A 21,132-nucleotide genomic window follows, 5' to 3' on the forward strand; every position below is an offset into this window, starting at 1 on the left:
GCTGTCAGGCCTGAGCTGGGAGCCAGAAGCCCGGGGGGTGCCAGGGCGTGGGGAGCAGAGTGGGCAGCCCATGGGCTGTGCTAGAACCGCTGTACAGCTCCTTGACCTACTTCCAGGGCCCCTTTCTGTTCTAGGAGCAGCCAAAAATCCATAAATTAAGGAAATTAACTGATGGGGCCTGCGGCATCTTTGTAAGCTATTTAAATCTATAAATTTACAACATCTTCTGCATATATCAAGTAATTGAACTAACTGCAGGGATGTAACTTTAATGAGAAAATTTCCCCCTTCTCCTGTAGTTCAAGGTCTAAAATAAATAAATAAATGAAACCTTCCCTTAGGAGGAAAGTTTCTGCTTATTCCCGCGTGGAGAAGTTCCAGAAGCGCGGTCTGGGAGCTCTTTCCACGCGCGAGGTCCCCTGGCCAAGGAGAAGAAGGCCCACAGCTCTTTCTCCTCCCGCCGGTGCCCCCGCCCACCCCCGCTCGTGCCCCCGCCCACCCCCGCTCGTGCCCCCGCTCCGGGCCGGCCCCTGGCGGCCCCTGAGAGTGGGGCCGCTAGAGGGCGCCCAGGTCCGGCTGGAGTTCGGGGTGGGGGCCCCGGCGCGGCTCTGGGCTGGAGCGCACCCGTCCTCCAGCTCGAGCCTGGCTCGAGCCAGGGCGTCCCCGAAGCCGGACGGGGGCGCAGTGCAGGCCGGGCGCGCGGCACTGGAGGCTCCGTGCTCCGTTTCCTAGGAGCCGGGAAGTGGTCCAGGAGCAGGCGGAGGTGGGGGACGGGCGGGGAGCGAGAGAAAGAGGAAGGGGAGGAGGAGGTAGGACAGGAGGAGGAAGCGGCAGCCGCCTCGGGGACCAGGGGGGACGCCCTGGGCGCAGGCCTCGGCGCCGCGAGGAGTCTTGGCGTTAGACGTCTCCATCGCGCCGCGCGAGTCAAGGAAATGGCGCGTCTGGCCGCGGGGGGCCGGCCGGGCGCCCCCCTCCCCCGCGGTAGCCGACCGCGTGTCCGCAGACGTCACGGGCGGCGCTGCTCCCCGGTAGAGGGGCGGTCGGGGCAGAGACCCGGGGAGGAAGGCCGGGGAGGGGGAGGGGCGGCTCTGGCCCCCGGCTCCGCTCCAGCCCCGGCCGACTCGCAGCCCAGTTTCTTCCCAAGTCCCGCCCCTGGCCCCGGGCGCCGCGGCGGCGGCTGCTCTCCTCTTTGTAACCGAGGAGTCAAGAAATGTGAGAAACGTGCCCTGTGTTACTTATTTGGGAGCCGAAAATTTATGCCCAGCTGAAAGCGCCCGGGGAAATATTACATCAGATGAAATGACAATGATTAAAATCAGCTTCTCCCCCGCCCCCTCCCGAGCCCGGAGGAGGCCCGGGCGCCGCGTGGCTGGCCGGCGGGGGGCGGGGGCTGGGCGGCGGAGGGCGCGGGGCCTGGGCGCACCGCTCCCGGGAGGGTCCTGGCGGAGGCCACGGCGGGAAGGCGCAGGCTTCGGGGGAGGCGGGTGGTGCTCGCCCGGCTAAAGGAAGGGAAACGGCGCATTTTTGTCGCCGAGCGCGGTAGGCGCGGGCGCGCGGAGCTAATTGCGACTCTAATCCTCTGCCCCGCGGCGCAGCCAAGCCCCGAGCCAGGAGTCGCCGCGCGCTCCCGCTCGCCTCGCCGCGCTGGGTAATTTGGAGCCGGATCGCTGCCCTTGGCGTCCGGGCTCGGCCGCGACGGGGCGCGGGCTGAGGGCTGAGGTGGGGGGCTGGTTTTCTCGCCAGCAACCGGGGAAGGCCGCTGGAGAGAGAGGAGGGAGGAGAGGAGGTGGGAGCGGCGGGAGGGCAGCCGGAGAGCGGCGCGAAGAGGAGGCGGCGGCGGCGGCCGCGAGGAGGGGAGGAGGCGAGGGGAGGGCGGGGAGGGGAGGCCCCGGCGCGCCGCGCCGCGAGGGGCCGCGCGAAGCGGGGGCCGGGGCGGGAGGGGTGGGTGGGGGAGGGTTGGGGGCGAGAGAGAAAGTAACTCCAGGACGAGACCGGAGCGACCCGCGCGGCGAGCATAGGCGGCGAGGCTGTGCCCGGCGCCCGAGACCGGCGGCTGCGGGGGGCGGGGGCTGCGCCCGAGCCGGATCCGCCGCTCCGGCTCCGAGGTAAGCCCCGCGCGGGCGGCCACCGCTCAGCGACGCGCACCCCTGTCCCTAAAGTGGCTGTGATACCCAGAAAGTCGCCCGGCCGGGATTCGGACCTGGGCGGGGGCGGCTGCTTTGTCCCGGTGCAAGGCGGCGGGGACTGGCGGCGCGGGGGCACCCAGCACAAAGGCCTGGCGCGGGAAGGGGGGATTGCCCACGTGGGCCGGCCCTGGCCCCGGGTGGACCCTCCCCACGCGGGCGGGCACCGAGCTTCCTGCCGCGCGGGGCGGGGTGGGGGGGAGGGTGGCGTTCAGGTCCGGGCACTTGGGCCTCAGTGCAGGGCCGAGCGCCCTGCAGAGCCAGCGAGTTTCCGGGGTCAGAACCGGGCTCACGCAGCTGGGGCTTCGGGCTGATTGGGCCGGGCTTGGTGTCCAAATCAGGGAGAGAAAAAGTCTCCAACGGGACAGATGTGCGTCCTCAGACGCCCACCCGCGAGTCCCAAACGGAGCGGAAGGGGCTGGCGCGCCGGTGGGTCATCCCAAGCGCGGGTCTGGAACCCCAGGCGGGCCGCGCGGAGACGCGGTCGTCGCCGCCGGAGCCCTGCACCCCGCCGGTACCCCCAGACCTGGACGCGCGCACCGGCACACACTCTCAAACAGCCCCCCCTCCCCCTTAGCTGGAGCGCGTTTCCGTCCTCCGCGCCCCCCACCCCCGGCTGCAGAAAGATAAGCTTCAAGTTTTCACTCGGTGTCTCAAATGTGCATGAAGGAATTTAACTGCACGAGTGAATAACAGCATTAGTTTCAATTAATTTTTTTTAATCCCGGCAACAATAAACTTTGAGAACAAAAGCGCTTTTACGTCCTTAATTAGGCGAGCTTCCCATCTGTGGTCTCTTAAGTGTCTGCCTCTTGATTTAACTTTGTCTTCCGCCCCGCCCCTGCCGCACACCCCTCCCGGTCCTGCCAGGCGCTCTGGGTTCCGCGGCCACCCCCGCCCCGCGGCGCCGCGGGCCTGGGCCCAGCCGGCTCCGGCCGCCCCGAAGTTCACAGCGGCCGGCGGGCTCCGTGGAGGGGCTGGCGCGCGCCAGGTGGCCCGCCTGCCTCCCTTCTAGCCCACCTCCTGGGCAATTCTGCAGGCCCCTGGCCCTCTAGCCCCGGGCTGGCGCCCTGGGCGCAGAGCCGAAGGGAGCTCTCGAGGCGCCTTCTGTTTACCTTTTATGGTTAAAATAACAGCTTAGCAAAGAAGCGACTTCACGAAGAAGCGATTTAGTGAAATCGTCTCAAGCTGCCGCAGCTCAGCCAGTTTAATCACCCCCAGAGAGCTGAACAACTGCGAGCACAATGGGACACAAAATCATTTTGTGTGTAAATGAGCGTGGCATTCTGCTCGCTTCCCTCTGCTCGGGCGGGCGGGGCTCGGCGGCGGCGGTGGGGCGGGCGCGGGACCCGGGGCTCCCGCTGCAGCTTGGAGAAGCGGGTCAATACCCAGCTAGTTTGGAAACCTGCGGGGCCGTGGAGCACTCTACCGCCGAAGCTCCTGCAACAGGCGGTTTGGCTGATCCTCGGGAGGGCCGTGGCGCGCTGGGGCTGGGTCGTGGGGTTTGATGCTGGTGCTGGAGGAATGAACTTGTGTCTCTTCGTGTACCCACTTTATGCTTCTGACCTCAGCAGTGGTCTCGGGGAAAGGGTCGTGGTCCAGCACAGATGCGTTTGTCGGAGGGAGCAGTGGAGGTTCGAGTCAAGGCGTACAGCCTGGGGCTTCCAATGGTGAGTGAGTTTCTGGTTTGCCACGAACATCAGGTTGTGCTTGCGATGGGAAAGAGGCTGGGTGAGAACAGGCTGGAGCAGCTTTTGCGATGGGTACTAGGTGTTAAATGTCACTTCTGAGCAGTGTCCTGGTAGTAGGAGGGAGAACACTGGGCAGTCCGCTCTGATAGAATTTCCATCCGAATTCCTTCCAGCACAGTTTATCCTCAGTGTGGCTTTCCTTCTGACTCCTCCCCCAGCAGAGCCTCCCAGGGCAGGAGAACCCATTCCTGAGATATGTTTTGGTTTCTCAGAACTTCCTTGAGATAAGTGACCTGGTTTTCTTTTGAAAGCTTTCAGGGGGAGCTCAGGAATGCCAAAAGCTGCAGACCCTGGGAGCTATAAATGAAACATCACTGCCTGCTAAGAGCAACTCCCACCCCAGTTTCCTGTCAGAGAACTTGCCAGGACACCAAGGGCAGAACGAATCCTAGGAGAGTGACCTGACTTGAATTTGCAGGATTTGATTCTCATTGGACTTTGGTCCATGTCTTAAAACTGAATGTTGAATATCAAGGCACAGAGGCAGTCCTTGAGGGAGGCTGGGGTGAAACCTCTGAGAAGTTCAGGTTTAGGTGTGTGGAGGCCAGTAAGGGGCGGGGGGGGGGGGGGGGGGGGAAACACCATATTCACTATGCAAAGCTCCCCCTGCCCATGAGATGCCCCAAGGCAGGGGAAGGGGCTGCTTAAATCTGCTGTCATCCAGCCCTCTTGCATAGGGCCTGCAAAGTGTCTTCTGGCAGCTTCTAGAGACCGTGGGACAATTTTATTTCAGGTGGTTTTGGCACAGAGGAGAGTAGCTGAGTGACTGTGGGGAGGGGGCAGGAGAGAGGGTTCATTAACCGAGCTGCTGTCTCCTCTCTAATGCCTTGGGGGCTGTGATCCGGAAGGGATCTAGAATAAATTAGGCACAGACAAGACCATTCTGGGGGTCTGGGGACAAACTGCAGAGGTGCAGGCTGGGCAAACAAAGAGTTTTCCTCTCTAAGGAGCCACAGGGGAGCGGTGGCTTCCTAAGTGACTTTCGCCCTTCCCTGGCTTCTGCTGGAAGAGGCCCCTCTGTGTCCAGCCCGTGGCGAGCTACATCCTAACACAGCGGAGACCCCGTTCAAAGAGGTCCTGGGGCCCCCCAGCCCGTGGAGGGTGGGGGATCCTTTCTGAGCGGTGGTCCCCAGGGTTCTCTGCTGAAGCAAGAGGAGACACGCTTGGTAATGTGGCTCGAAACCAAAATACCAGGAAAATCAGATTTGTTCTGAAACATTTTGGGGCAATAATGGTGAGCATATGTTTCAGTACTGTCATTAGCTGAATTAGCAGACATGGAGCTGCCCTGAAAACACGTGTGTGTGTGTGTGTGTGTGTGTGTGTGTGTGTGTGTGTGTGTGTGAGAGAGAGAGAGAGAGAGAGAGAGAGAGAGAGAGACTGAGATTTCCTCTGGCCTAGAGGCTTGCTCTGGGGCATGGGGACAGGTTAGTGGCGTTATTATGGGCTGGGGGCAGGGGGAATGCGATCCAGATCGGGCTGTGTGGTAGGACATGGGGTCCCGGGAAGCATGTGCCACAAGGACCATTATAAGCATCTTGACTTGGGGAGACACACGGCACCCGCAGCTACTGAGGAGTAAGTCCTGTCTGGTTTTGTCTGGTGCTTCTCGCAGATACTCTGGGCAGCGATGGAAGCCTAGATGCCTCACCGCAAGGAGCGGCCGAGCGGGTCCTCGCATCACGCCCACGGCAGCACCGGCACCGCGGTGAGAGCCAGCGGGGTGGGCTGGGGACCCCCACTTTGCCTTCTTCCCAGGCACCTGCACATTGGCTGCCCTTCCTCGCAGCCACAGCCCTGGCATTCAAGAGATGGCTGTTGACTGTAGGATTATGTATTTTTTGAAACAAAACTGCTCTTAATTTGATGTGAAATTTACTACATGTATGAAACTCAACGCCTTAGGTGCTGAGGAAGTCACTAATTTAGAGGTGTCTCGTTACTGAGACAAACTTGCAAAAACCCCTGAATCCCAATTCACAAATTGGTGATTCGTTTGTCAGGGGATATTTCACATCTAACACATAAGCCCGCGACCTTTAATTAGAATTTTGCAGTTTGTTTTATGCCCCTGGAGGCTGACACCTTGAAAATTTTTTTTTCTTGATTTCTTATTGCTAATAAGCATCTTTCTTTTTTCCCCTCTGGTACTTTGAAGAAAATGATGCAAATACACTTAATTACAGTGGTGGCCATAATTTGTCAGCTGAATATGTGATCAGGCACAGGCAGAAGTGATCTGATTAGATCTGTGATCACATTGGCAATAAAGGGAGTACACAGCTCGGTCGCGGAGGAACCTTTTGTTTTTGCCTCGTTTCCGTCTCCAGGAGGGAGGAAGCATGTCCCGGTTGTCTCTCACCCGGTCGCCTGTATCTCCCCTGGCCGCCCAGGGGATCCCACTGCCCGCCCAGCTCACTAAGTCCAATGCGCCTGTGCATATCGACGTGGGGGGCCACATGTACACCAGCAGCCTGGCCACGCTCACCAAGTACCCTGACTCCAGGTAAGAGCCGAGCCTGTCGGAGCACCGGGGTATGTGGTGGTGACAGGCTGCACCTACAGCCTGCTCCCAGCCAACAGGCAGGACTCTCCAGGGCACCCCTGCTCCCAGATCTGGAGAACTAAGGATTCGGAGGGCGAATCTGCTGTCGAAGGAGACTGGTAACCCTGAGCTGGTGGCATTGGTAGTGCTAGGTGGAGCTCCTGACCTGCTGGTAGAGGTCACTTTGCAGAGCCACCTGCACCCTGGCCCGCCTCTGGCTGGGGCATCTCAGGGACCTTCAGGCTCCTCTTGAGTGGGACTCAGGCTTGGCCTTTGCAGGGGACCATAGGTGAACAAAGCTGCTGTGTTCTTCTTGGGGAGAAACAGTTAATTCTATTTCCCAGTCTAAACCCTTGGGAAGGTGCGTAAAGGGAAGGACGGGAGAGCTGCAGTTTGCCATCGTCTATGTGGGTGGCCTCTGCTGGACCCTGAGGGCTAGCAGCAGGCTCCGTTGGAGTTGGGGGCGGGGGTTGCAGTGACTGCCTGGGGCTTCCAGGATGCTCGGGGGCGGCCACAGCTATATCCCTGTGCCCCTCCTGCCCCTCAGCAGGCAAAGTGTCTCTGACCAGGACCCTCCGTATAGGGCGCTTTGCCAAGCACCCTGGTGCTTCTAACTCCTGGGCTCCCCCACAGGAGGTGGCCCACACTGCTGACTCTCCTGCTTCTGCGTCTGGGGCGTTTCCCTCCTAGGGGCCCAGCTGATCTCCCCTTGGGTAGCAGTGGGGCTGCCTGGAAGTGGTGGGGGAGACGGTCTCAGGGGCATCTTCTAAAGGGGAGGCGGTGTGCTGCCTGCAGAGCCTGTGACTGCTTCGTCCTGGTACAGTGAGGCAACCACCGCCGAGGGCTGGCAGTGGGAGGGCAAAGGCTGCAGGGCATCACCCCTGTTTTAGACATTTAAAATAAAAATAGGAATTAATTAATCCCCCAGACACCGCGGGATCATTTCTGGGAAGCTTCTGATCAGGCTGCCTCATCGCCAGTGTGGTTGCTTAGAGCACAGAGGATTCCTCGTTTGTGGAGGTGGCTGCTTTGGGAGCTGTCAGAGGCCAGGGTGGCGCCCTCTGGGGAGGCAGGAGTGCTCCCTGGAGAAGAGGCCACTGGAGCCGATGCAGTGTCTGCTTCACAGTTTGGGGAGGGGGGTACAGGTGGCAGTTGGTGCTTCTGTCTCTCCGCCTAACATAAGCCAGGCCTGGGGCACTTGTGACCTGGTGGCCTGGGGGTGGGGAGGGGGCTCGGGGGGAGTGGGCAGCAACCTGGAGGCCACGTCAGCCATGTGGCCTGGGTGCTCGCTGGCAGATCCCTGTCTAGGATGGAGATGGATTCTGCTTATTTCATTTCAATTTCGCCTTCTGCGGCATTCCCGCATTGTTTGATATAGATCATCCCTTAATCGGTTGACGACGTTTGCGAGTGAAATTCATAAAACCCTTGTCCAGAGCCTCTCTGAAGGGTGTTTCCTGCAATCAGACAGACGTTTGCCTTTCTGGAGTCATCAGGGCCCAGGCCTCCGGGGAACGGCCTCCTTCTGTCTCCAGGCTGCTGCCTGGAGCGGGGCCGGCAGGGGCTGGTCCACCCCTCCCAGACCCACAGCGCAGCCCATCCCAGCCCATTGCCTGCTCCGCCGTGGGGTGGGGGACCTGAGGCCCCTGTGGCCCCGTGACCTAGCGTGAGACCCTCCGCCTGCAGGATGTGCCCAGAGGGGGTGGCAGTTTGCATTCTTTCCCGGGGCTGGGCCTCAGGATGAATCTCTTGTTCTGCCTGGATGGCTTCCGGCTCCAGCTCCGGCAGAGCTGCTCCCCAGGCTTGGAGGCTTTGGCCCAGCAGCCGGGGAGGAGGGGGGTGGTGTGACCTGGAGGACAGTCAGGACATGGGGTGAGGCCAGGCCTGAGCAGTGGGTTGGGCAGCTGTGCCAGCGAGGGCCCCTCAGATCTCTCTTGTCCTTCTTTGAGTGAATTATTAACATCTAAAAACTGGTTTTCGGAGTTCTTGTGGCTCAGCAGTAATGAACCCGACTAGTATCCATGAGGACTCAGGCTTGATCCCTGGCCTCGCTCAGTGGGTCGGGGATCTGGCGTCAGAGATCCCGCATTGCTGGGGCTGTGGTGCAGGCCGGCAGCTGCAGCTCCGATTGGACCCCTAGCTGGGAACTTCCATATGCCACCGGTGTGGCCCTAAAAAGACCAAAAAAAAAAAAAAAGAAAAAAAAAGACTTTCACTAAATCTGAAAACAGAGATTTAATCCCTCACCTGGTGTTGCCCGATGTGTGAGTCACCTGGAGATGGAGACATTGGGTTAAGGTCCCTCGGGGCCGTTTCTGGAAGTCAGCGAAGTCCCGCCCTGGACAGTGCTGTCAGACTAGCAGGCTTGTGCCTCCTCCCGCCCCCCGTCCCTGTGCCCACTGAGCTACTCCTGGGCTTCTGGTTCTGACCAGCATCCTGGCTGGTCAGGGTGGCTCCAAAGCAGGGAGCTCCGACAGCCAGCCAAGGACTAGCCATCGGGCCTCCCCCAGAACAGCCTAGCCCAGCTGCCGCGGGCGGGGAGTGGGCTCCCTGGGTCTGCCACCCCGCTTGCTGGACGTCCTAGCTGGCGTCCATCCTGGCTGTAGGAAGCAACAAATTAAGGTGTCCAGGAGCTTCAGGGAGTTCCCACCGTGGCACAATGGAAATGAATCCGACTAGTACTCATGAGGACTCAAAGGTTCAATCCCTGGCCTTGCCCAGTGGTTTAAGGATCCGGCATTGCCATGGGCTGTGGTGTAGATCGCAGAGGCAGCTTGGATCCCGTGTGGCTGTGACTGTGGCCCAAGCTCCGATTCAATCCCACACATGCCTTAAAAACAAGAAAAAAAAAAAAGAAAAAAAGATGTCCAGGCGTTTCAGACCTAATAAAACCTTCTACTGAAACATCCAGGAAATTAGAGCCAAAGCTTTATTTATTTATTTGCTTTTTTTTTTTTTTTTTTTTAAAGGGCCATAATTGTGGCATATGGAAGTTCCCAGGCTGGGGGTCGAATCAGAGCTGCACCTGCCAGCCTACACCACAGCCCCACAAGCCACAGCAACTCAAATCCAAGCCGTGTCTGTGCATAGCAACACCAGATCCTTGGGGCCAGGGATCGAACACATATCCTCATGGATCCCAGTCGGGTTTGTTTCCACTGAGCCACAATAGGAACTCTAGAGCCAAAGCTTTAGAAAAGAAGAAAATGGCGACCCAGGTCAGAACTGGCCAGCTTATTCCACGGAAGACTTGCGAAGTTGGTACCCAAACCTCAGCCTCCCTCGGAGGGTAGCCTGCAGTGGGGACTGACTCTCAAGACCACACACTTGTCCCCTGGAGGTCCCTTGGAAGTGATTGTCGTAACCTTCCCTCAGGCTGCGCACATCCTTGATGGCTTCAGACCCTGAGGGTGTGAAAGGCCTTAGTCTGTGAAGAGACCCTGAACCATGGAAGGACCCAGAGCCTGCCAATCCTGAAATAAAGCCAAGTGAGAGCCATCCAGCCTTGGACCAATTAGCCAACATAGAAGCCAGGCAGTCCTGGAATGCGGAGGATTAGGAGTCCGCTAAAGCGACAGGATGATATGGAGCTTCACAGCCTGATGTCAGAGGGGTTTGCCGCACAGCCAGGCCTAGAACATGGCTTGCGCTTAACCGGGAAGGGTGAGAAAATTCTGCAGGGAGGCCAAGGCCTCAGACTTGCTGGCTTACCCATAGATGTGGCGCTTACTTCTTCCTGCAGGTGCGGCGGGGGCAGGGGGACCCTCAGCTGTCTGCTGGTCACTGCCCATGGCACCTAGCAGCCTTGCTCCGTCCCGTCTGTCTCCAGGGATGCTGAGTGGCCCTTATTCTGTGAATGCACAAGCTCTCCTAAGGTTGGGTCCTGGGGAGCCGTGGAGCCCACAGAGCTCTCCAGCAGGGTGGTGTCCCCCAGGATCTTTGTCATCAGGCCTGGGGGGGTGTTGATAGGGCTCCATGACCTTTGGCGCTCCGAATTGAGCTGTGTCTGGGCAACCGTGGCACTGGTTCCACAGGCTTAGGCCTCTGCACACCTCCTGCGGGCTCTGACCTACCCACACTCATCCACGAGGCAGTCTTGCCCGTTACACAGAACAGGTGTGCTCCACCCCTGGGCAGATGCTCACGGCCGATGCCTGAAGTGTGCAAGGCCAGCAGAGTGGACAGTGTCGGTGCCGCCCCCAGAGAGTGCTGTAACCCCTCAGCTTCTGCCCAGCTTGGTGCCCCTGGCACACGTTGGTGGGGGCAGGGCAGGGCCTGAAGAGTGGACAGAGGACTGGGCCGCTGAGGGGGAGGGGAGCATTCCTGGGGGGTCCTTCCAGGCGCAGGTAGAGAGGAAGGGGCTAAGCCTCAGCTTGTGCAGGCTGAGCTGGAAGGCCACCCTTCTCCCAGGCTGTTGCAGAGTCCAGCTGGGGACACATGGGTGGCCCTGCCTGCCTGTCCCAGGATATCTGTCCCTGGGGAGACCGTGTCCACTGCCCTTCTGTTCTGGAGTTGAGCTCTCGGCTATTATCGTCCCTTGTTGGGGGATCCTAACGCTCCCGATGGGGGCCTTGGGGTCTGCAGGGGAAGTTAGTCAAAGCAGAGCCTGTTGCCCTGGGCAGTGGAGGGCGGGGGGGGGGGGGGGGGCGCAGCTCTGGTTCCGAAGCCCAGCTCCTCCTCCCTGGAGTGGGACGAGATGGGCCTCAGGGCTCCCCAGGAGCTTCCTGCAGGTCCTGTGTTTCATCAGAACCATAGTCCTTCAGAGGGCGGGGTGCTGGGACCTGCCTCCCCTCTCCGTCCCTTCCCACGTGTGCACATCTGTTCTGCATGCATCCATACTGGTATGTGTGTACACACACGCATAGACACACTATGGCTGCAGTGTACACGCTGTCCTCTCTGCCTGCCTTTGCTCTCCCCTCGCGTTCCCGGAGTGCACGGCTGTGTGTGTGGTTTGAGTTTCTCAGGTGTGGATTCAGGTTGCCTGGTACGTCCTTCCCCTGGATGTGTCTGGGTCTGCCTGGGATTTGTGTATCGTGAGGGAGGGGACCACGTGCCCCTGTGCCTGTTGCCCAGTGTGTGTCGTGTCTGATGCTTGCTCACGTGGGTTGGGTATAGTGGATGTGTGTGACCCAAGGGTGTCATGGCTGGTCTGCACGTGTCCGCCGGGCGTGCGGCCAGGGGCTGGGGTGTCCGATGGTGGGTGGGAGTTTTCCAGGCAGGTCTGTCTGGCAAGGGTTTGTGTGTGTGTGTGTGTGTGTGGGACGAGGCAGCTGTGTCTGTCTCCCTGGAGTCTTCAGGCCTGTATCTGTGTCCGTGGGCGGGTGTGTACTGCTGGGTGTGTCTCTGGCTGTGGCTGGTGAGGGCAGGTGGGGTCTGTGCATGCGCCTGTGGCTGCTCTGGTGTCCGGCCTGACTCTGGTCTGGCTGCAGACACCCTCTTCGGGCCTGGCACCATCCCAGAGTCACCCATGTGAGGCCCCTCCCGTCTCCAGCAGGGCAGGCCCCAGGAAGTGGGGTCAGGGCGGGAGGACTGGCCCTTCGGTCCCACACTGGCTCTCCATCTCTCTCTTTCTCTCTCTCGCAGAATAAGCCGCCTCTTCAATGGCACTGAGCCCATCGTCCTGGACAGTCTGAAGCAACATTATTTCATCGACCGGGATGGAGAGATTTTCCGCTACATCCTGAGCTTCCTGCGCACGTCGAAACTGCTGCTCCCAGATGACTTCAAGGTACGTCGGCGGCCGGCGGCTCCCCGGTGCTGCTTGTGCGGTGGCATTACACAGGGGACGCTGTGACTTAATAAATGGGCCCACGGTTGTCATGGCAACCGTAAAAACTTAAACGATGAAGCCAAGGGCTAAATCAGTTTTTCTAAACTAATTTTGTGTTCTCACATTTGGAGCTTATTTATCAGGGTGTAACAACACTTAAGCAGTGGCAGCTTACCCCCGTTTCACGTTTGCCGTGTTGAAGGACTGGGGTGTATGGGAGTGATGGGAGTTGGAGGTTCCCCACATCTGTTTCCTTGTTGGCACTTTGCAGAGGGACAACCCTGATCCAAACCAAACACCTAAATGAAAGGTGACCCCCCCCCCCGGTCTCCGGGAGAGCCTGCCTGGCAGCTGACTGTGCTCCCAAGAGGCCTGCCTCGGCACGGGCCCCTCACGGCACAGGCATCCCAGCTGGGCTACCCCGGCTCTGACCAGCAAAGGTCCTTCCCTTCCTTCCTTCCCGCACCCAGGAGAATGGCCCTGGGGCTGTTTTATCCTTCAGTTGCTGAGGGCCAACAACCAAGGTCCAGCTAAAAAGGCAGTCAAACACCAGGCAAGATGTGGGTCCTGTTCCCAGAGTGGTTACCGTCTAGTGGGAAGATAGATGTTGAACCAAAAAAAAAAGAAAGAAAAAAAAAATTTGAATCCCACAGGGGCCAACACTTCAGAGGAGCAGAGAGTGTTGTGAGAATGAACCACGGGGGCACCAGGCCCGGGTGGGTTTGGAGGCAAGGATGTTTCTCTGGGTGGTGATGGAGGAAGTGGGGGGCAGACAGGCCTTGGGGGCTGGGAGAGGGGTTGGCAAGGAGCTTGATAGATATCCCAGCTGGGGTTGTCGGCCTGGGGCCGTCTGAACTGGGAGGGGAAGAGCGGGAAGGCAGGCTGCTGTTTGATGTCAGGACCTTGGTGGCTGGCTCTGCATTTGTCATTTTCCCCCCGAATGCAGTGGAAGGGCTGTGTGTAGGAGAATCACCGTCAGATCTGCTGTGTGGAGAAGGATGCGGGGAGGGTGGGAGCTGGGGAGAGCAGGAGGGAGGGGGCAGCGAAGGTGGAGCAGAGTGTAGCGTAGATTCATGCTTAGGAAAAAGATGCAAAAGCCACAAGTGTGGAGGATGGGGGTCGGGGGCTCTGAGGGTGCCTCCGGCCTGCAGCTTGGGTCCTGGGCGGGATGGTGTGTGGAGGCCCAGGGTAGAACAGGCTGGGGGGTGTAGCACCCTACTCCTGTGTGGTAGAGCCCGCGGAGCGTCGGGTTGAGCCTGTGAGGAAAGATCTGGGGCATGTTGGTTTGCAGGTATCATTTAACACCTCTAGTGGATGAGAGCAGAGGCCCAGCATGGAGCCCTGAGGAACCCCTGCGTAGGGACAGGATGGGTTCTTGACTGATGACAGGCCTGGGGAGGCTTCCTTTGGAGTGGTTCCAAAGGCTGGAGTCAGTCCACAGGTAGAAGGAACTTAGGGCCCATGAGGTGGGCCCTTGCTTTGGGGGTTGGGCTTCTTGCCTCCCTCTTGGCGTCCTCAGGCTGACCGGCCAAACTTGACCTGAATGGCATGGGTCATGGGTCCTTGGCTAATCAGGACTGGAGTAGGTGTGGGTGGACACATGTCTAAAGGTGGCAGGGGGCCAGTATCAGGGCCTGAGGGGCTGTTGGTGTGAGCCCCCCTCAGCTTGAGAGTGGGGCACTGGTGAGAAGCATAGGTTCCCCCCCAGACGACCCCTCTGTCTGGGGCAGATCTTGTCCTTTAAGCCTCACCTCCTGTTTGAGCTGGGTGTTTGCATCCATTTTATAGATGAGGAAACTGAGGCTGAGAAGGTCTGCTAGATGCTGCTGCTGACAGTGCAACCCAGGCAGGTCTGTTTGGCCTCCCAGTGGGGCTGTGACCTCCTCCAGGGTGGGAGAGGACGGGGCTGCCCGGTACCCGGCCCGGCCTCGCCTCTCTGAGTAGGTAGCTGTTCCCCAGGCATGAGCACAGCCTCGGGCTCCTCTCATCTATCCTCCGGGTCTTTCCAGAGGCTTCTCTCTGCCTCAGGGAGAGGAAGCCACCCCCAGCACTTGGAGCCGGATGGAAGGGCTCAAGGCGCCTGACAGGCGCCCCCCCCCCCGCCCCCCCGAGCTCTCCCGTGCCGTTTTCCAGTCCTTGCGGTGGGAACAACAATCCCCGACCCCGCTGTGTCCCCAGGGGCGTCGTGAGGGGGCGCCGCCCGGAGTTGGAAGGGCAGCCCCCCCGACACCCCCCACCCGTCTGCGCGTGCCCCGCAGGACTTCAGCCTGCTGTACGAGGAGGCACGGTACTACCAGCTGCAGCCCATGGTGCGCGAGCTGGAGCGCTGGCAGCAGGAGCAGGAGCAGCGGCGCCGCAGCCGGGCCTGCGACTGCCTGGTGGTGCGCGTCACGCCGGACCTGGGGGAGCGGATCGCGCTCAGCGGCGAGAAGGCGCTCATCGAGGAGGTCTTCCCCGAGACCGGCGACGTCATGTGCAACTCGGTCAATGCCGGCTGGAACCAGGACCCCACGCACGTCATCCGCTTCCCGCTCAACGGCTACTGCCGGCTCAACTCAGTGCAGGTGAGGGCCGGCCCCCCGCGCCGCCTCAGCCCGACCTCCCCCGAAGCCCCCCGGCTGCAGGGGGAAGAGGGAGGGAGGCCGGGGCCCTGAAATGTCGAGGCCCTCCGTGCCGTCTCACAGAAAAGGCAACAATGTGTCGATGCATAATTTATGTCCCGCTCATAATTAAATGATGGCGCCTGGGGGATGGACTTAAAAAAATTGATCTGTGCCTTTTTTTTTTTTTTTTTTCCAAAAGGATGTTCTATAAAAATGGCCTAGAGTATTTTCAGCAAAGTGTGTTTCATTTGACACCCTTAGTCTGACTTTGGATTCAAATTAAACCCAGGCAGTGAGAAGCAGCAGGTCGGAGGCTGAGAGTGGAGGCGGCCTGGAGCCCCCTCCCTCATGGTTGCTGACCACAGGCCCCCAAACAGCTGCCCAGACTGTTTTCTTGCCCCAGATGGGTCTAAGAGTTGGGGAGTCCCAGGTGGATTTGGGGGGGCCTATTTTCCACCAGCTCTTCCAGACCCAAGAGCGGGCTTGGGGCAGAGTGGACTTTGTGGGGAAACCCGCCCCACAAATTCCAGAGGCTGTCCATCAGAACTTGCTAGTTGCAGAACACAGGTGTCAGACACGGTGACTAGGCCCCACCTCCCAGAGGCACACACCCACGTGGCCACTGAGACCTGCTGAGACTCAAACACCAGGAGGACTCCTCTCCGCCCCAAGCTCCCTGGAGCTGATGGGCCCCCAGGCCTCAAACCATCTGGGACTCGCAGCTCAGGGAAGCAGGTGGCTGCCCAGAGGCTGGGGGCAGGGTCTCTGCTGCTGGGGCCTCAGTGAAGGAGGGAGGCCTAGGACCACGTGTCTGGAGGGGGGGCAGATGATACCCAGAGAGGAAAGAAGGGGCCCCATGGCTCTTTCTGCCTCCTTAAATCAAGGCTGTGGACCCCTCAGAGCAGCAGGGTGGTCGCCCGTCCAGAACGGGTCACTCGAGAAGCTCTGAGGCCTGGCTGCCCCCCTCCCTTCTGTGACTGCCCAGCTGGCAGTTCTGCAAGGACCTCTGTCAGTGAGCCAGACAGGTCTTCACAGGAAACGGTAGCTTGTCCAGGCTAGTGCCCACCTGCCCCACAGGCAAGCCAGGCAGACTCTTGCAGCTGGGCACTGCTGACCCCTGTTTCTTCCCCCGGCAGGTCCTGGAGAGGCTGTTCCAGAGGGGTTTCAGCGTGGCCGCATCCTGCGGGGGTGGCGTGGACTCCTCCCAGTTCAGCGAGTATGTGCTTTGCCGGGAGGAGCGGCGACCGCAGCCCACCCCCACCGCTGTCCGAATAAAGCAGGAACCCCTGGACTAGGCCCTCCCTCAGTGCCCCCCTGAGGACACCCCAGGGACCTGGAAACAGTGGCTGGGGAGTTCTGCCTCTGCCTGCTTAGTGGTGGGTATGAGACTGAGGGTGGGGCCGGAGGGTCCAAAGCCTGCCCAGGGAGCCCCAGGGCTCTCGGTGTCATGGCAACAGAATGTGGGATGCTGGAGGCATGCCCACTGAAGGACTGTGGATGTGACCCAAAGATGCCGAGGTGGGGACTCTGCCGCCCACTGTCTGGGCCTCCTGGCTCCCCAGCCCAGTGCAGCATCCTCGAGGCTCTGCACTCACCGAGGCAGGGTCAGCAGAGGCCTCCCCGGCCCGCTCCAGGGAGCTGTCCATCCTTCTCCACGCACAGCAGACTCCAGTGGGTCTCCTTGCGTCCGAGATGGCTTATTTTTCTACAGTATTTAAGACAGAAGTAACGTAAGGGCACAAGTCAGAGAGGCCGCCAAGGACCAATGCTTCTTTATCTGGTGCTCAGCTCAATCAGCCGCGCAGCATGTCTGCATGGGGGGAGGGGGGGCGGAAGAGCTGGGGGGCACGTGGGCCCAGGTGCCCACAGAGTGGGGCTTGGAAACTTCTGGTCCCAGCTCTAGGGACAGATGCAGGAATGGCAGTGCCAGGGGTGCTGAAACTGGGCCTTCATGGGTGGGGCTGCTGGGAAGAGGGTGGTACAGGTGTGAGGGATGGATGGCTCTGGAACCCCATTTGAGACCCTACCTTTGTTGCACCCCTGGGGCACAGGCTATACTTGGGAGTCACCTGACCTGCTGATGCCCGGGGGCTTTGATTCCTATCTGTGTACTCACATCTGGATTCCCAGAGAAGGCTCTCCCCATCGGGACCAGCCACAGGGGCCACACCGCATCCTTACCTCAGGCATGGGCCCCACAGTGAAGGGGCTCATCAGTCAGCAGCATCCTCTGGGTCCCCAGCTCAGGAAGCCAACCCAGCTCTGATTTTCCCACACTCACGTGCACACTGAATTTTAATTAAACTGTAACGCTAGCCTGTGGGTAAGACCTGGACACAGTCATACATTGGGCCCTTGGCCCCGGATTCCAACAAGGACTGCCCCCCCAACCCACCCAGGGGTCTTCACAGACCTGCTGTCTCTCAGACGACAGGCCCAAAGATGGCTAGCCCCTGCCTTGTCACACTTCCCCAAGGGTGGAGAGGGGGAGCCCACAGAGAACCGCTGGGTGGGCGGGACATCCCAGCGGCACCGCCCCTTGTACGATGCCTGTAGACTTGTATATGACTCCTTTAATATTGTAAAGATGCCGATGTACAATTGTTGTGTGTTTGTGTAAACACATCATGTTCCTAGTTCATGCCATAAATGATGCTATAAAGCGAAAGACTGAGGCTCCATCCTGTGCCGAAGCGGCAGCCGGATTCCAACGTTGCGTGCTGTGCAGGGAGGTTTTGGGGCTGGGGTCCCCGCCTCGGTACCCCCGGCTCAAATGAGGACGCACCAGCAGGGGTGATGGGGGGAGGGGCGGGGACAGGGGTCCTGAGCTCGCTGTTATTTATTGCATTTGGGTGTTCCCTCCCTGTTGTGCCTGTCCCCTCTGGGCAGCACAGATTCTGAATTCTGATTCACAGCCCCCAACCAGATGCAAGCTGGGGAAGGCAGACAGAAGGTGTCAGGGGGCGCTTTTGAATGCGGTCTGAAGTGTTGGTGACTTTTCCCTGTCTCTGGCTTGCGGTTGAGGTTGATGCCCTCTTTAGAGCCTCCCAGAGCAGTAGGAGAAGGTGGCAGTCGATGGCTCAGGCCAGCCAGGGGACATGTAGCCAGTGGCATGAGGACCGCAGGTCACCCAAGCTCAGCACCAGACCTCAGTGCGTGTCATTCCCAGGGAAGGGATTTGAACGTACTCCCATCGACCTCCAGATGTAATGAGCCTTTTGGTATTTTTCCTCAAAGTCCTCATGTTCTAACGGACGAGGACCCTTTCACATGCCAGTAACGGCCTCGACCTGCCTGGGGGACATGGACAGCCACCTGCTGTCTGAGGCCACAAAGCAGGCACCGTCCTAGCAAACCGTAAATGTGCTGGACAGACTTGCCAGCCTTCTTTGCTCAGCGACACGCCTACACTTGGCACATGGGCATTTCGGCATCTGAGGTTCACATCTGAGAGGAGGAGAAAGTGTTGAGTTTATTAGAAAGGAAGTCTTGTGAAAACAGCTCCATACCGCATACGGTTATGGATTTTTCTGGTATCGTTGCCGGTTGGAGATTCCCTAACATTTTCAAGCCAACTATCTTTTAATCAAACCACTGCACCAAAAGAGGTTTTTGGTTTTTTTCTTAAAGTAACCCTACCATACTGAATGACACTTTATCTCTTTACTAATTAAATCAGGAAGTATGATTTTACATAAACTAGGGAATTTCTAAATTTGTAGAAAAACACTGTTCCCAAAGTAATGTTAAAAATCTAAGCCAGTCTCCATAAACAAGAAGGGTTTTTCTGTTTTGTTTTGTTTTGGGGGGGACTTTTTTTGGCCACACCCACAGCAAATGGAAGTTCCCAGGCCAGGGATCAAATCCAAGCTGTGGCAATGCTGGATCCCTAACCTGCTGCACCACAGCGGGAACTCCCCTGTGCAAACATTTTTATACTTCCTGAATATACTGTATTGAAAGCAATGTCTCGAACAAATACCAGCAGTATAAAGGTTGCTTCTGCCCTTCATAAATGATTCTTGATTATACGCAATTGGACAGATAGCTCTTCCCCACCAGACCTCTTGCCAGTGCAGGAGAGAACTTGGCAGGTCACAGCAGGTGGCTGCAGCCACTGTCCTGCTCACTTGAGGCTCAAAGCCAGATCAGAACACTAATATCTTTTTTAAAGTTTTGGGTTTTTTTTTCTACAGCTACCACTTGACTGTGTTCCATAGAATAAATAAAGGATATTTTATAAATGATACACCCAGCTCTAACGCTTTGTTTCTAATCCACTAAAGGAACCGCAAGAAGGTGCTCTGCTTACATGACCTGGAGTCACTGCTCCTCACACTCCAGACGTAGCTTGACTACTGAATAGGACCTAGAGTAGCTCAAGTCCCAAATACTGAGGCTTCCTGATCTAGATGAGGATTGCTGGGGAGGGTTGGGCCGTAAGCCACGGTAACGTCTTCCTGGGCCCCTAGCACCCGCCCCCCTGGTGGCCTGGGGAGGGAGGGCAATGTAGGCACAGACTTCTCGCCTCTCCCAAGCCCCCCACCCAGGGTTCCTGTGTTCAGGGTGCCCTCGGCCTTTTGCACTATATTCATTTTGCACCTGTGCACATGTAAGTCAAACCTCTGATGCGTTTGGAAAGGGGGCAAGGATGTGAGAAATGGCTCCCCTGAGCCCCTGTCCAAGGGAAAACCACTTTGGCTGAGGCCAGCAGAGCCCGATAGAGCATGGGGTTGAGAATTACCCTCCTTCCCATCCAGGAGGCAGACCTGCGTGCTCTGGAAAATGCTGCTGCCAAGATGGCCCCATCCCCCTGCGCCCTGTCCACCCTCCCGACTCTCCAGAGACAGGAAGACAGCTGCCGTGGCCCTGAAGGACACGGTAGGGCACAGAAGCGTTTCTCCAGGAAACTCCAAGGTGGGACATAGGAAAATGGGAGCTGCCAAAGGATTTTCAGTTCAAGGCGAGACACTTGGTTCATGCCAGCGGGGAATTCTAGACAGAGCCGGCGGGACAGCAATTGGCCAGAGAGCACAGCTACTGGCCTTGAGCCTGACATCTGGGCTGATGAGGGGTGTTGTCAGAGCTGTGATGTCAGTTTGAAGGCCATGACTTCCATGGACTTTACAGTGGTTGGGCAAGTGTGTTTCAGCCCAAAGCTTAAGACAGCCACATCATGCTAGTCTCAAACGTGATGAGGCTGTGGCTGACCCTCTTTCTGCTCAGCCCAACCCCACCCAAAGGAGGCAGCTCCATGTAGAGAGAAGCCTTACCCACCTGGAGATTGAGGCTCCCAAGGTAGCCCTTTGTGGACCCAGAGAAAGAAAAAGGCACATGGGCGGCAGCAAAGGGCAGCTTCCTGCCAGGAGAGAGACGAGCAGACGACATTCTCTCAGAAGCATCAGAGGGACCCAAATAGAACTCAATCCCAGTGGGGCTTGAGGGTCAGAAAAAGAATCAGGAGCTCTCCTTGGACCCCACAGCCCCCGCCTCAGTCCCTGCCCTCAAGTCCTTGGTGAGTCCAGGGTATCGATCTGACAGCTTTCCGTGGAAGGGGGAGCCTAGCCCCTGGGAAGCCCCCCAACCCCAGCCACTGCCCCTGACTGATCTCTTTGGAAAAAACAGATGGCAGCTCTCTTCCCTCGAGCTCCAGAGCTGGACAAAAAGGCACCTGCTTGACCCATGGGGAGCTCTTCAAATCTCAGCGCCTCAGGCAGGGTGGGGGCCACTCTGAGGGATGCAGGCTGCCTGTTGGTGGTTGTTGATTCACAGGGAAGAGGCCTCCTGTTTCCATTGCCACCTTCCTACCCCCAGTGGAGGGGTGATCTTTGGGGGTCATATAACTTGGACTTGAAGAGTCAGCTTCGGTGGCTGCACAGACTTTGGACCTCGGTCAGCAAAAGGGTTCCCGCTTCTGGCAAAAATCCTTATCTTCCTGGCTCCCCCATGAGTGCCAGTGATTGACAGCCGGCATGCCAGCCCCTGCAGGTGCCTGGAGGACCAGACCAGCCCACAAGGCTAAGAGCAGACATTTGTTTATCCACAAGAGTTGTCTCCTTGAGGTTTGTAAAGTTATCTGGAAGAGAACGTTCCACCTTATAGTTTTCAGGTTTGTCATAGCATCAAACATAGATGACCCCCAAATTCCGTGATTTGCAAGTAAAGCCAACAACCTCTCCAGCCTCAGCGCTGGCACCATCCATAGTGGATGAGGCGACGCTGAAATTCTAATGAGAGATCTAGGGACAGAGGCAGGCACACTCCCGAGGGGGTACAC

General features: G+C 58.6%; 1 protein-coding gene across 5 annotated transcripts; it reads left to right on the plus strand.

The window, feature by feature from the left end:
* On the plus strand, positions 1,942–19,099 carry KCTD15 (potassium channel tetramerization domain containing 15). Of its 5 annotated transcripts, none has more exons than XM_021094315.1 (7): positions 1,942–2,105; positions 3,755–3,853; positions 5,550–5,642; positions 6,265–6,440; positions 12,066–12,210; positions 14,511–14,816; positions 15,992–19,099. In XM_021094315.1, the coding sequence occupies exons 3-7, from the start codon at positions 5,577–5,579 to the stop codon at positions 16,148–16,150; spliced, it is 852 nt and encodes a 283-aa protein (XP_020949974.1). In that variant the 5' UTR covers positions 1,942–2,105; positions 3,755–3,853; positions 5,550–5,576; the 3' UTR covers positions 16,151–19,099. The 5 variants fall into 5 exon arrangements, with proteins under 5 accessions (XP_020949974.1, XP_020949975.1, XP_020949976.1 ...); XM_021094316.1 differs by having other exon boundaries at positions 3,758–3,853; XM_021094317.1 differs by lacking the exon at positions 1,942–2,105 and adding an exon at positions 3,076–3,447.

This window comes from Sus scrofa, chromosome 6 (genome assembly GCF_000003025.6).
Source record: "Sus scrofa isolate TJ Tabasco breed Duroc chromosome 6, Sscrofa11.1, whole genome shotgun sequence".
Taxonomy (NCBI): Eukaryota; Metazoa; Chordata; class Mammalia; order Artiodactyla; family Suidae; genus Sus; species Sus scrofa.

Bases quoted from the DNA above. Each gene is read 5' to 3' on its own strand.
- KCTD15 (XM_021094315.1), top strand. From the start codon at position 5,577: ATGCCTCACCGCAAGGAGCGGCCGAGCGGGTCCTCGCATCACGCCCAC. The intron at 6,441-12,065 runs GTAAGAGCCGAG...TCTCTCTCGCAG, and splicing joins ACCAAGTACCCTGACTCCAG to AATAAGCCGCCTCTTCAATG. The intron at 12,211-14,510 runs GTACGTCGGCGG...CGTGCCCCGCAG, and splicing joins TGCTCCCAGATGACTTCAAG to GACTTCAGCCTGCTGTACGA.